The sequence below is a fragment of the Apteryx rowi genome, unplaced genomic scaffold (assembly GCF_003343035.1).
Source record: "Apteryx rowi isolate R43461 unplaced genomic scaffold, aptRow1 scaffold_406, whole genome shotgun sequence".
Lineage (NCBI taxonomy): Eukaryota > Metazoa > Chordata > Aves > Apterygiformes > Apterygidae > Apteryx > Apteryx rowi.
Window position 1 is genome coordinate 497,477 of NW_020450588.1, and position 12,833 is coordinate 510,309.

At 43.5% G+C, this 12,833-nt stretch overlaps 1 protein-coding gene across 4 annotated transcripts in view; it reads left to right on the forward strand.

Moving 5' to 3' along the window:
• VPS8 (VPS8, CORVET complex subunit) overlaps nucleotides 1–12,833 on the forward strand; it is a 94,375-nt gene that overhangs the window by 43,462 nt on the left and 38,080 nt on the right. For all 4 annotated transcript variants that reach the window (XM_026075574.1, XM_026075571.1, XM_026075572.1 and 1 more), the window contains 10 exons: nucleotides 400–622; nucleotides 1,576–1,665; nucleotides 3,083–3,134; nucleotides 3,397–3,439; nucleotides 4,217–4,289; nucleotides 8,289–8,408; nucleotides 9,029–9,100; nucleotides 11,256–11,375; nucleotides 12,103–12,159; nucleotides 12,598–12,680. In XM_026075574.1, coding sequence (XP_025931359.1) covers nucleotides 400–622; nucleotides 1,576–1,665; nucleotides 3,083–3,134; nucleotides 3,397–3,439; nucleotides 4,217–4,289; nucleotides 8,289–8,408; nucleotides 9,029–9,100; nucleotides 11,256–11,375; nucleotides 12,103–12,159; nucleotides 12,598–12,680 — 933 coding nt within the window. The remainder of the gene's footprint in view (nucleotides 1–399; nucleotides 623–1,575; nucleotides 1,666–3,082; nucleotides 3,135–3,396; nucleotides 3,440–4,216; nucleotides 4,290–8,288; nucleotides 8,409–9,028; nucleotides 9,101–11,255; nucleotides 11,376–12,102; nucleotides 12,160–12,597; nucleotides 12,681–12,833) is intronic.

Genomic DNA, 12,833 nt, shown 5'->3' on the forward strand with positions numbered 1-12,833 from the left:
TCGCAGGTAGTTAGGTTAGAGGAAGGCTTAAAAAATGATACTGAAGTCAGGATACTTGGTACTCAAAGAAAAGTCTCTCTTAAATTTTCCCTGATATATTGAGGAATAAAAGTTTACTTCAAACTCTTTCCCCCTGCTATCTCCTCAACAAAGAAGGTATTCTGGCAGATTGTGTCCTCATCGTTTCTCCTCTAACAGCAACTTTTTTTTGCTGCAACAAATCCTGTGAAGCTGGATGTAACCTGCATCAGCATAGGAGCTGAACAGGGCATTCGGCTGCTGAGCTTAAAAAATACGGAGAAATTAAACTTCATTTTGAAGCCCTTAAAAGATAGATAAGTAAGAAGATTTCAATATGAAGAAGATTATTTGATAACTGAACACTGCTTTCCTTCCCAGGGATCTATTATTTAACCAGATATATGATAAGATGTGTGAGAATTCTGTGGCTAAAGGCATCTTTCTGGAGTGCTTGGAGCCATACATCTTAAGTGATAAGTTGATGGGAATCACAGCTCAAGTGATGAAAGACTTGCTCCTTCACTTCCAAGACAAGAACAGACTGGAAAATATGGAAGCTTGCATTGTGCATATGGATATCACCAGCTTAGACATCCAGCAGGTGAGCTGCTGTACCAAATACTGTCCCGAGTGCCTCTGAGTAAGCGGCAACATCCCCTAGCCATTGATGCGAGCTTCTTGTTGTGCTTTTAAGTACAGCATCGCGCGTGGAAAATACAGTGCTACCTTTCAATGGGCAAAACTTGTATAGTCCAAACCTTTGCTGCCTTTTAGTCACTAATTTGTAACTGAGCTTAGCCCTGCCTCTCTGGAATCAAATTCCCTGAATATGGGCATTTTTTAGAGTGGCTGTGTCCAACCTGTTATGCGCACACTCCTGGAAACATGTGTCGCTCCGCCAGTTTGTGTCCCAGAATACACTTATGCATCGCCAGCTGGATATGTTGGAAAATACCAGCCAGTCGGGGTTAGTCAGATTAAAGTTTTTCCTGTTTTCCGTACCTTACCTAATGTCGAAGGCTGCAGGGACACAAAAAATTAGAGTTGGGATTGCCAATTCAGTACCTGCCAGCCTGCTCTGCCCAGGCGCTTGCTCTTGCATGGCAAAATTAGCGGAGCAAGTAGATGTTCCCCCCAGGTAGTCCTGTATCCCTTGGCCAGTCTTTATCCCACAGCCCGGCTTTCCGTCCCAAGGAGGGAACTGCTTGCAAACTTGACAGAATGATTCACTAGCCCAGACAAAAGGCAAACAAGCATAGTTAAGGGTTTTGAAGAACTGTTATTTTTATTTTGTAACTATGCAGGTTATGAAGGCTAGAATCTGGACATTTAGACTTCATGTGTACTGCATGAGCAATGAGCTAGATACTCCCTTTGGGGATTTGGGGTCTGTGTAGGGACTGTAGTTCTGCTAATGGAAGTTCTCAGTCTGCTTTAAATTATCCTGTTGAGTGATGCAAGTGCAAGAACAGAGATGGTATTTGAGAGAGCAGGAACAAAAAAAATAGAGGGCTAAGAAGAGCTACGTATCTACATTGYGCTGTTTCCATGCAGGTAGTTCTTCTGTGCTGGGAAAACCGTCTCTACGATGCCATGATCTATGTGTACAACAGTGGGATGAATGACTTCATTAGTCCCATGGAGGTAAGAAAGATGTTCACGGTGTATCATGGTACCAAGCTGCTCTTAACCCTTTCCTTCTGTAGGTATCACCACGCTTTCTGCACAACTTGAACAGGATGAATGCTGTCACTGAAGTGCGTTGAGATACTGTTTGCGTGTTCAGCCAACAGCCTTTCTGAGAATCAGCATTTGAAACTACCGCGTTATCTTCTCATTCGCTGTTTATATGTTGTTCTTCCTTTTGATTCTGAGGGGGAAATCTTGTGTATGATGTATGAAGTTTATTTGCCTAGATGAAGTAGAGGAGAAAAGCGATTTATAATTGCTGTACTCTTTAGAACATAAACTTCCCTTTGACAATCTGGCTGAGGTAGCAATGCTCTGCAAAGTTAGAGTAGGAAATTTAAAGTCCTTTTAATACAAAATGTAAAATAAAAGCAGCATAAGAGAAGCACAGATGAGAGGTGCTGTTCCCATGTTGAGGCAGGCTTTATTCTTAGCGCTCGGGCATGATGTATCAACCGTGCGAGTGCAGGGCTCAATACAGCGGTGTGACTGAAGGGCCTGTCGCCGCCGCTGCTGCTATCCCTGGGGATGTGCCTGATATACCAAATTGTCTTGAAGCCTAAAGCTATAATGTAAAAATGTTTCACTGTGGAGGAACTGCTTGTGTTTTCATAGCCGTGCTAAAATTGAGAGCTGTATCCTTCTGAATGTGAATCTTATTATAATAATATTATAATATTATTATTATAATCCAAATTATAGCAGTTATAATCTCAGTTGATTTTCTCAGAAAGGAGGCTTTTTAGGTGTCTGTGATTTTAAAAAGGACTTATGGAAACCTAGTGTTTAGCTATACAAACAYAAATAACTTTGTTTTCTGCTTTCTAGAGTTTTGAATTCCAATTAGTCTTCACTCTAGGTTCCCCAACCAGCGGTTTGCTGGTGAGCCTGCTAGGTAGCATGAAGATTTGTGTAATCTGATGGCAGAAGATGCAGGGATAGGAGATGGGGCTGGTGAGCTGTGCTCTGACTGTTGCTTCTGGGACTACTGGGAACATTGCTTTTTTTTCTTTTAGCACCTCATCTACGGTTAGGTCTGATTGAACTAATGCTGTTTTCTCATATGTCATAACATCAGCTGGGGAAAGTATCTTTTGCCACATCTRAGTGTCCTCTGCTCCCGCTAGTTTTAAGATATGGTGAGAAAGCAGAGTTTCTGTGGGGAACACACTCCAGTGATCTGTGTTTTAAAACCAAGCAGAATGTTTGGGTTGAGTTTTTACCGCTGCTCGAGCCCTGCATTATAGAGGTCGCAACTGGAAAGGAGCTCAGGATTCCCTTGGCTGGTGTGCACAGCGCTGCCTCTTCTCAGCACAGTGCTGAAACGTGTTTGCAAGCAGAGACGGCAACTTTACTCTCTTTGTTGTTACAGAAACTGTTCAAAGTCATTGCTCCTCCGCTGAATGCTGGGAAGTCTCTCACAGGTACAGAATTCTTTCTTTTTAGGGATTTCTAGTTTTGATATTTCAAACATCCCTGATCCCTTCCAACAAAGGGAGGCGAAAGGGAAATATATACCCCAAATATAAGAGCCTTGGAGAACAGAAAAGTGCTTTAGCACTACTTACTGTGTGTAAACTGCACACGCATGTCAGATGAGATGTTTCGCTAACAATTATGGAAAAGGATTGCATCTCTCTCTGTTGTCCTGTGAAGAAAATGTGATAAAGGATTTTTGTTTTGTAGATGAGCAGGTGGTAATGGGCAACAAGCTGCTCGTGTATATAAGGTAAGGTACTTCAGCAAGTGCGTGTGTGTGGTTGCCCAGTGGTGGCATCAGATTTTAATACATTATAGTTGCAAAAACTTACAGCATATTTTAAGGTCTGAGAGAGTATGTAAAATAGCAATGGCTACTTTGTACAACTGACTTGATGTTACAGTGGCTTGTTGTTATACATCAGGTGAGTGGATAGGCAAAATGAACTTGCATACTCATAGCTCAGGTTGCAGCTGATTTCCCAAGGCCATGTTTTTGCCTTTAGAATTTCATTAGAGTTCCTTCTCCATCCTAATCTGCAACACAGTGCTCCTTGGCCAAGGACTTAGTAGTGTGAAAAGCTGTATTTTAATCCTTTCTGTAAAGCCTTTTGGGATAGCTGTTCTCAGTTGTTGCTTACTGTATTGCCTATYATTTGCAGGAGGTCGTTGCACAGTAGTGATTATTTAGCAAATTCGTCTTTCTGGAATCTATTCAAGATTGTGAACATTAGAGTCCGCMTTACTCCTGATTCCTAAAATACATGTTTGTGAGAAATCCTGAGTTTCCCCTGTTACATTTCTGCTGCAGAACTGGCATACCTTGCGTACGCATTGGCTTATTATGCATTAACAGCATTGCTGTCTGCAGTGTTTGTTTACCCACTCTCAGGTGGTTTGATATTTACAAAATAAGTTGACTTGTTTTAAAAGCATCCTGAAAACCAGCCCAGAAAAGAAACTGTTTGCCTCAATCCATTTAATGTCAGGCTGTATTAAAAAATGCTTCTCCCCTGCTTTTCCACAGCTGCTGCTTGGCAGGCCGTGCATATCCATTGGGTGATATTCCTGAAGATCTGGTACCTTTGGTTAAAAATCAGGTGAGCAACCTTTTGAAAGGACCCTTTCACATCTGAGGCTTTTGCAAGAAACCCTGTGTGTTTCATTTCATGGATTTCTTGTAGAAGACTTAACAATCTGATAGCTRTATCCTTGCGATATGAGTATATGCCACTGCAAATACCAAAGAAATATTTTGAAAATGAAATCATACAGTTGTTGCCATCTGAACATTTGAGCTTAATATTTTTCCTTCATCTGTAAATTGGGGAATGGGAGCATGCAATTCATAATGGCACAGATTTTGATTTTTCTTTTTTTTGGCAACTTTACCACARAGTTGCTAGAAATGTGTTGCTGTCTCCTCTTTCTAAACTTGACTGCATACAGTGCCTCAAATATGGGAGTATCTTCTGTATTCTCAAATGTAATGCAAGGTTAACAGAGTAGAATCTGAAATAAYGTCCAAGAACGTGGCACTTAAATATTCCTTCTACTGCTTGACTATTGCTAAAATATCAGTTTGTGTTGGACAGATACTATATACTATCAGATACTATACTCAGCTCCCCAGATCTCTGCTGCACAGCTGAGTATTARATTTTTAGCATGGTCTTTTTCCCTGATGAAGAACCTGTTAGATGCCTTTCTGTCAGCTCTTGTCCTACTGTCCTGTTACCATATTTTCACCACTGAGGTTTATCCAGCCTCAGATATTCAGGACAAGCATGTGTCTGTTTTCTAGCTATAATTCTCATGTGCAGGGTGAACATTTCTGCCCTGTCAGTTAAAACTGGATCAGCTTCTGCCATATCCACAGATACTTAGTATATGGGTGGATGAGGTGGAGTATGCCCTGACTGCAGACAGCATTAGGTAGTGTTCAGTAGGTAGCAACTTAGGTCTTGGTTGCAGGTTTCTCTGAGGCTTTTGATTTCTTGGTCGTATTTATATTAGTGTGCATTTGTGCTTGTCTCTGCTCATCAAGACCTTGTGTTTCCTGAAGATAGTTTTCCAACCTTGTGGAAACTGCAAGTATTCAGCTGTAGTCAAGAGCACATTCTAATCAAGCGCTCCTAACTGCGTTCTTGTACCCTTGGCCCATGGGGTCGACCTGTCTCAATGATGTCTGCCCCTCTGACTCCACATGCAGATATGTGAGAAATTGTTTGCCAGAGCTAGTTAACAGGTTTAACGCGCTGCAGTGCATCTCTCCTTGGGCATATCTGAAGAACCCCTCTTGAGAGTTTCTTCCTTCTGCCAGTTTCTTCCTTCTCTTGAGGAAAGTGGTCAAAGCAACTCATGGCTTGTGGATATTCTCCAGCCTTGTGGTGGCTCTTCCCCAAGCTATGCCATACTCTGATAAAATTGTCTGCTTTCTCAGTCTGTTCGAGCTCTGGTTAGGAGGCACAGGACTGGCACTACATTCCTCTTCACCCACCTGTCTTGTCCAGCCTTAGTTTTGGAGTTGTGCCTGAGCAGGGCCTGCCATCCTATTTATAGGGCAGGTTCTTAGATGCTTCAGAAGACTCTATATCTATGTTTATGGCCCCTCAAGGATCACCTGCTTGTTTTTGCACCCTGAGCTGAGCATAGACTGACTGTCCATCTCTCAATCTTTTGCTCTTGAGCAGGTCTCTGCAGGAAGAACTGTCACCTAACATCCAGATCATCTTCCCAGGGCACTTTAGGAACAGCAATTGCTACCTCAGGGCTTCTGAGTGCTGCTGTTATCCTGTGCAGATCTTGGTGGCACATACCTTGTTTTATTCGTGCGGGACAGGTGTGAGCATATCCTTGATGCTTTCCTCAAAGGTAGAGAGCACCTAGCTAAAATCACAGTGAATTTATGCCAGAAGTGTGACTTAGACACACAGGTTGCATGTCCTGACAGTTAGCTTTGTCACTGCCAAGTAAACCTCCTTCCCTTATTCTTTATCTCCATCAGCCTTCAAGCAGATTATTTCTTTCTATTTAAGGAGTTTCACCTAAGGCAAAGCTTAACCCCTTTACTGACATCTTCCAGAATGTTTTAAAATGGCAGTTGCTGCTGGTTGTGACTTTGTGCTCATAAAAATCTGTCCTTCCTGAGTTTCTGGCTAGTTCTGCTGCTAAAATCATTTTCCCTTTGGTCTCTAGCATTTCACTTTTGTTTCAGGGTTTTAAGAGATAACGCTTTCCTTTGCACGCTTTCTCTCTGCAGTACAAAGGAGCGGATGTTTTTGTTGCCAATCCAAAGCTTGTAGCAGTAAATGTATGTGGTGGCTCTGGGTTGTTTGGAAGCCTTTCCTCACAGGGTGTGCAAGCCAGTTTGCTCCCCTGTGCTGGGTTAAGCACTGGGCTGTCGCCCTGTCCCACAGTCCTAATGGATTTGTCTCCTGCACACACTCTAGAACTGGCGCAGCAACAGCACGTGTGGCTCAAGGTCCGAGGCAGCATGAAAGTATAACCAGCAGCAGTAGCACCGGGGAGGAGTCATCAACATCTTGTTGTGATCTCTGATAGTGTTCCTGTGAGTCTGGTTTAAATAACGGCTGTCTGTCTGGAAACTTGAATCCAGCAGGCTGGCTACAGTCTGGTGTTTGGAGTTGCAGGCCGGCAGGTGGGGATCAGGCTGAAGAGGGCTGTGGATCTGAGAGTCAAGCTGCTAACTCCTCCTGGCTTCATCACTGCTGTGGTGAGAGGAAAATTAACTCAGAATAGGAGTAAATGAGAGAACGTGGCATTTCCTGAGGGTGGGATTTTTGGTCTATCCTGGGAGAGCATATTGCCTGTCATTCAGCTCTGCACGGGAGCCCAGTGTGTATCTTAACACATACTCGCAAGTGCTAGCCAGTAGCTTCGCTGCACCAGTCTGCAGTCTTTCTTCTGGAAGCCAGATCTGTTGCGAGCTTTGACAGCAGCGCATCTGAGACAGCTGGAGCAGTGCCCTGTTGTTTGCACTGGGAAGGTCTGGACTTCCCTGTCAGTGGCTCAGTAAAGGGGGTTGCTTTCATTTTGAAAGACAAGCTCAACTTTCAGAGGTAGAAAGTCAGTGGAGGAGTTGCAGAATTGAGTGGCACTTAAATTGGTCTTTGCGGGGCCAGAAACTGTGGGGAAGTTGTGCCTCAAAGTGCGGAAGCAGATTGACTGGCTCTTCCCAAGCGAACTACTGACAAGGGGGAGAGCTGTGCCCTGGATAGCTCTCTGAGGAGAGCTGCCTGTGGGTCATCTCACACCTTGGAGATACCAGCAACAGCGTGTTTGGTAGGATCTGCAGTGAGGAGCGTCTGAAGAAGCTCCCTGACTACTGACTCACAGTTTGTACACTGACTGGTCCTTTCTCGGCCAGTCCGTGCTAATGATTTCTACGTTTGTGCTGATTTAGACAAAGGGAGGAGAAAAAGGATTTTGAATACTTTTCCTTTTTTGTTTGACATAGAGTCCTGTGTTTTCATCCACCAGGATGGCATCCAGGGGAGTTTTACCCGCTATTTATTTTTACTGTAAGACTACATGTGCAGCAGAGAAGTCCTTGCCCTTCACTGTCCTTTGCTCTAGGTGTGACTATGGTACATTTTCGACCCTTCAGTCTTGAGCGCTGGGATGGCATATGGTTTACAGAGTCAGTTCTTTTCTAGAGATCTCTCTTGTTTGGTTTGGGTTTGATCACTTTTTCCGTAACGGTATCTGTGAAGTAGGAATAGCCTGGATTGCATTGAGACATCTCACCACTGGGATCCTTCTTGCTTGCCATCGATCTGAGGGTCCTTCAGCACTTTTGAGGCCAGACTAGCTCTTCTCCTTCCATCCGACAGGACTTATCAGCCTTCACTGATCATTCATTGATCTGAAATTTGTTGGTGAGCCTTAAGGGGAAGATTTTTCTGCTGTCAGTAAGCAGCAGGAAGCAGCACTCAAGTTAGAACATTGATGAACTCCGGAGGTGTTTTAAAGCTTAGTGCAAAACAGGTCATGATGCTGCTTTCCCATGTGCTTGTGCTCTCAGTTATCTGAAATCTGTAGGAAATCTGCTATGTTTGTTTGAATGTTCATTGTAGGTCTTCGAATTTCTCATCCGGCTGCATTCAACTGAGGGATCTGTGGATGAAGAGGTCTATCCTTATGTTCGTACCTTGCTGCACTTCGACACTCGGGAATTCCTTAATGTTCTTGCTCTGGTAAGAGGCCATTAAACTCCTCCAAGAGAAAAATGCAACACCAGCTGCTCCATCAGTATGTCATGGCTGCGTGACCTCCAAGATGCCTTTAAAGGTGCATGCTGTAGCTAAACCAGTGGTTACTGGCTCAGTGCAGGATGTTTTGACCTGTGTTTTATAAGATATCAGAGGAGATCATAATGGTCCTTTATGACCTTATATAAATTGATGAATATGTGACATTATGCAGTAGAATGCTCTGTTAACAGAGGCCATCTTTAAAAGCACAGATAAAACAATAATGTGCTTGTAGAGAGTGTTTCAAAACCTACATCTCTCTCCTGCATAAAGAGTCATCTTTCTTTCTTTCTTTCTTTCTTTCTTTCTTTCTTTCTAAGTTTCTTCCATTTCCTCTATCTGTTTGGGACCTGCTACTTTTACCTGGATATGTAAGAACTGTTTTGGTAGTTACAAAAGAGCAGATTGTTATCTTGGAACCTGGTGCTTAGGTAATATGCCCAGAAAGGACTTAAAAGGATTGTCAGCCTTGTGATATGGCTGCTTGTTCATGTTTGCTTTTATTTCTAGAGCTGGGGGTGGAGGGCATTCTTCTCAAAGTGTCAGTATTTTGCCTCCTGCAGACTTTTGAAGATTTTAAGAATGACAAGCAAGCTGTGGAATATCAACAGAGAATTGTGGACATACTTCTGAAAGTGAGTGTGCCTAAAAATTAACCTCTGTATATATGTCTGACTGTGATTACGTATGACACTGTGCAGTAAAGCCCGTAATTTAGGTGAGGTGTTTCCAGTCCTGTGCTGAATGACACCTCTGAGAAGATGTGCTGGGGCTTGGATTCACCTCAGCCCAGGTGGTCAGTTGGGTATTTAGAAGTGATGGTTCATGCCATAAAGCATGGAGATAGCAAGGTCTCCATTTTTGTGATTTTCCTTGCTTTGTACTTTGATGTCAGACTCCTCCTTTCTGCACTGTTAAGTTCATTTTTGTCTGCTCCTCATCCCTTCTACTCCTTGTTTCCATCTCAGCAGAAAACCATCCTGGGAATCTAGTGCTTGGCAGGGTGCCAATGCTCTTCTGCTAAAACCCTGCTCCTGTGTCTGCAAATGCTGTATTTGGGATGTAACATACCCACAATGACAGGCCTGTCTTTAGTAGATGGGAGAGAAGAGTGTCAGAGCTGTCAGCCCGGTGCTCTAGAAATCACTTGTCATTTGCAGACCACGTTCCTTAACAATGTTCTCATTAAAAGTTCTTGCTGCCAAATGCTGTTTGCTTTCCTCTTCAAAGCTGTCAGCATTAATAATGAGTAACTCCGCTTGGAAGCTGTTTATGTATAAACATATCATAAGTAGTGTTCCCCTGTCACTGTCATCATGGATAGATGAGAGCAAGGGCACCAGCGAGTGAATTCAGCGACAGAGCTGCTGCGGTAGGCTGCGTCGGGGGGCTGAGAGAATGCCACTGTGGGGGAACTTCTGCGAGTCTGGCTGAGTCAGGCTTTGCTGTAATGATGTTAGTTAACCCTGTGCTGCGTTAGGCCATGCTTGTTGCGTCTGTAGCTGCTGTCAGCAGGAGGCGTCCTGCTGTTCTGGAGCTACTGTGGAATATGTTCCCGTGGCAGGCTTAGGTCGGATCTACCTGTTTACAGCGCTACTTTGTGCTACCGGCCACATAGCAAGCAAGTTCTGTCTGCCTGCAACAAAATTCAGCCCTGCTCTTGGAGGGGAAAAGGATGGTAACTGTGAGAAATGCGGCAGGATTAGATGCATCTGCAGGCAAAGGATTCAGTGCTATGAGAATTCTCAGCCCCTTGGTCTTGAATCTGCTCTCTTTTTGAATAAAAATTTAAAAAAATCTTGGAGCTTTTTAAATAAAAGAAATTTATCATTGGCAATAAAAGCACTTAGAAAATAGCCATGTGCTTACAATAGAGCCTGGCTGATGTAGACCTTCCACTAATACTGGTTGAAACCCATTGCTCTTAGAGGGGATTCTCCAAGCAGGGGCATTTCACATTCTCTAAGTGTTTGAGAGTAATTTGGTTGGTTGGTTTTTTTTTAAGTTTTATTTTATTTGGAAACCTAAGACACCAAGTCAGGACACATCATACTTTTTTTTTTTTAATGTGCCAGACATGTAACAAGTACTCCTCAGGTTTCAAACCTCTTTTGTGGTAACTCTTAGATATTCATGTTTTCTATATTTTGAAGTCAAGTCAGCACAGCTACAGGTTTCTCAAACTATTCATAGACTTGCAGCTAATTTAATGTGAGAAAAGAAACATTTTTCCAAAGCCACAGTTATTACTTAGTCATTTCATCAGTTCTTCTTGCGTACCACAGTTGAAGTGGTGAGTGCCTGGGGCTTGAAGCCAARTGTATTTTTTCCTCCCACAATTTTTCGTTTTGTCTTTTTTCCTCATGTAACAACATTTCTCTGCTCAGGAGCCCTATTGCATGTCCAGTCGTCAGCGCAGACTATGGAGATGGAGATAAACATAGGCTTCCTCACCGCTGTTTGGAGCCCCTTTACCCCCAAAGTCAGGCACATGCAAGAGTACTTCCCTTCRCTRTAGGGCAGAGAAGCCCCATCTCTTYAGCTTTAGAGCAGAATATAGCTGTTGCCTGTGTCTTCAGRCCAAACAGATGAATACCAGAGAGAATGGCTCTTATTTTGACCTCCAGGATGGAYTTGCAACAGGAAACTGTGTAGGTGTCTCGGGTGGGAAGAGGCCCGGTGGTCATACAGTGATTTCTTGTTGCAGCATCCTGATTGTTATCCCAAAGGCAGCTGCAGAATGAATCACTTTTGGTTTTATTTCTCTCCTTTCTCCCTAATGCTTCTCAGGTCATGGTGGAGAATTCTGACTTCACCCCATCGCAGGTTGGCTGCCTCTTTACCTTCCTTGCCCGTCAGCTCGCCAAGCCCAACAACACATTGTTTGTGAACAGGACGCTTTTTGACCAGGCAAGTATTCCTTTGCCAGGAACAGAAAAAATCTAAATAGAGTGCCGTGCCACGGAAAGTGTGGCTGGTGCTGTAAACTGAAGCAATTCTGAAAGAACCAGTGCATTGTATAACAGGTAGCATCTTGCTAGGACTTTGTTGTGACTTCAAAGCAGGGGTATAGGAGGGACCACAGAAGCACAGTAAGGTCCCTATTTCAGCCTGCCTCTTGGAACTGTGCGAGAAATGGGATCAGGTCCCAGGGGATGGAGACAGCCACGAGTGTTAAAACACCCTCCTCTTCTCCATGGAAAGGCAGGTTCTTTTGGTCACTCCTGCCACAGGGTTGTGGCTTTCCCTCTCCAGAATCTTTTGGGACCTCGTTTACTCCAGTATTCTTAAGTGTCCTTAGTTATAGAATTTGATAGAGAATACCTTGTTGATGAATAGTCCATTCAAATTGTGCACTCATGTTCTGGTTTGCTCTTGGTGGTGGTGGTGTTCACAATCTRCTCGGTCTGGACGCCTCTGGGGGCTTGTGCACTTCTTGATGTTAAAGAGGTTGTTTGCGTAGTTTGGCTATCTGTTTCCTTTGAGCACACTGAAACTCTTCTGTTGTTTGGGACAGGTGGTTAATCATGTTTTTTCTACTTATACTACAGCAAAAAGTTGGTTAAAGTTCATGGGCTTAGAGTAATGGTTATGCTAACTAGGCCTAACTCATGCTAACTTCTACATCCTTGCACAGGTCCTTGAATTCCTGTGCAGTCCCGATGATGATTCCCGCCATTCTGAGAGGCAACAGGTAATGACCTTTAAAGGAACAGTTCTTTAAGTATGAGGAATGGCCAAACTCTAGAGCCAAGTTCAGCCTTGTTGGGGAATGGATGCTGGCTGAAAGGCATAGTGAAGATCGTATGCCAAAGCAGTCACCTAGCATGGGAGTGGTGGTCAGCATGAAAAACTTAGGCAATGCTGTGTGCAGTGGGAATGGGGCAGGATCCTTCCCCCCACTGCCTGCAGGAGAGGTTTGACAGCAGTAGGAACAGAAGCAGAAAAAGTCCTGGGGAAACCCATGACCTTCATAGTGGACAATCAACTAAAAACAAACAAACAAACACAAAAAGTAAAATAATCCCCATGTTAATACAAAGTTCTTTGGAGCAGGAGCGACGTGCTCTACAACAGCATTGGCTGTCCAGGTGTCAGTGCTATATAATTAACTGGTTTTCAACATCTGCAGGTCCTTTTAGAATTGCTCCAGGCAGGAGGGATAGTACAGTTTGAAGAGAACCGCCTTATCCAAATGGCAGAAAAAGCTGAATTGTAAGTTGTGTGTGTGCACAGTATAAAAATATTGCCTTTAAAACTCTTCCAAAGCTTTTTTCCCCCAGATATCCTGTTCCAATTTTGCAGCTGTGATTTGTGTTATTTTGCGTATGCATTCATGTGCGCCTCATTTATCAGGTCATATTTAAT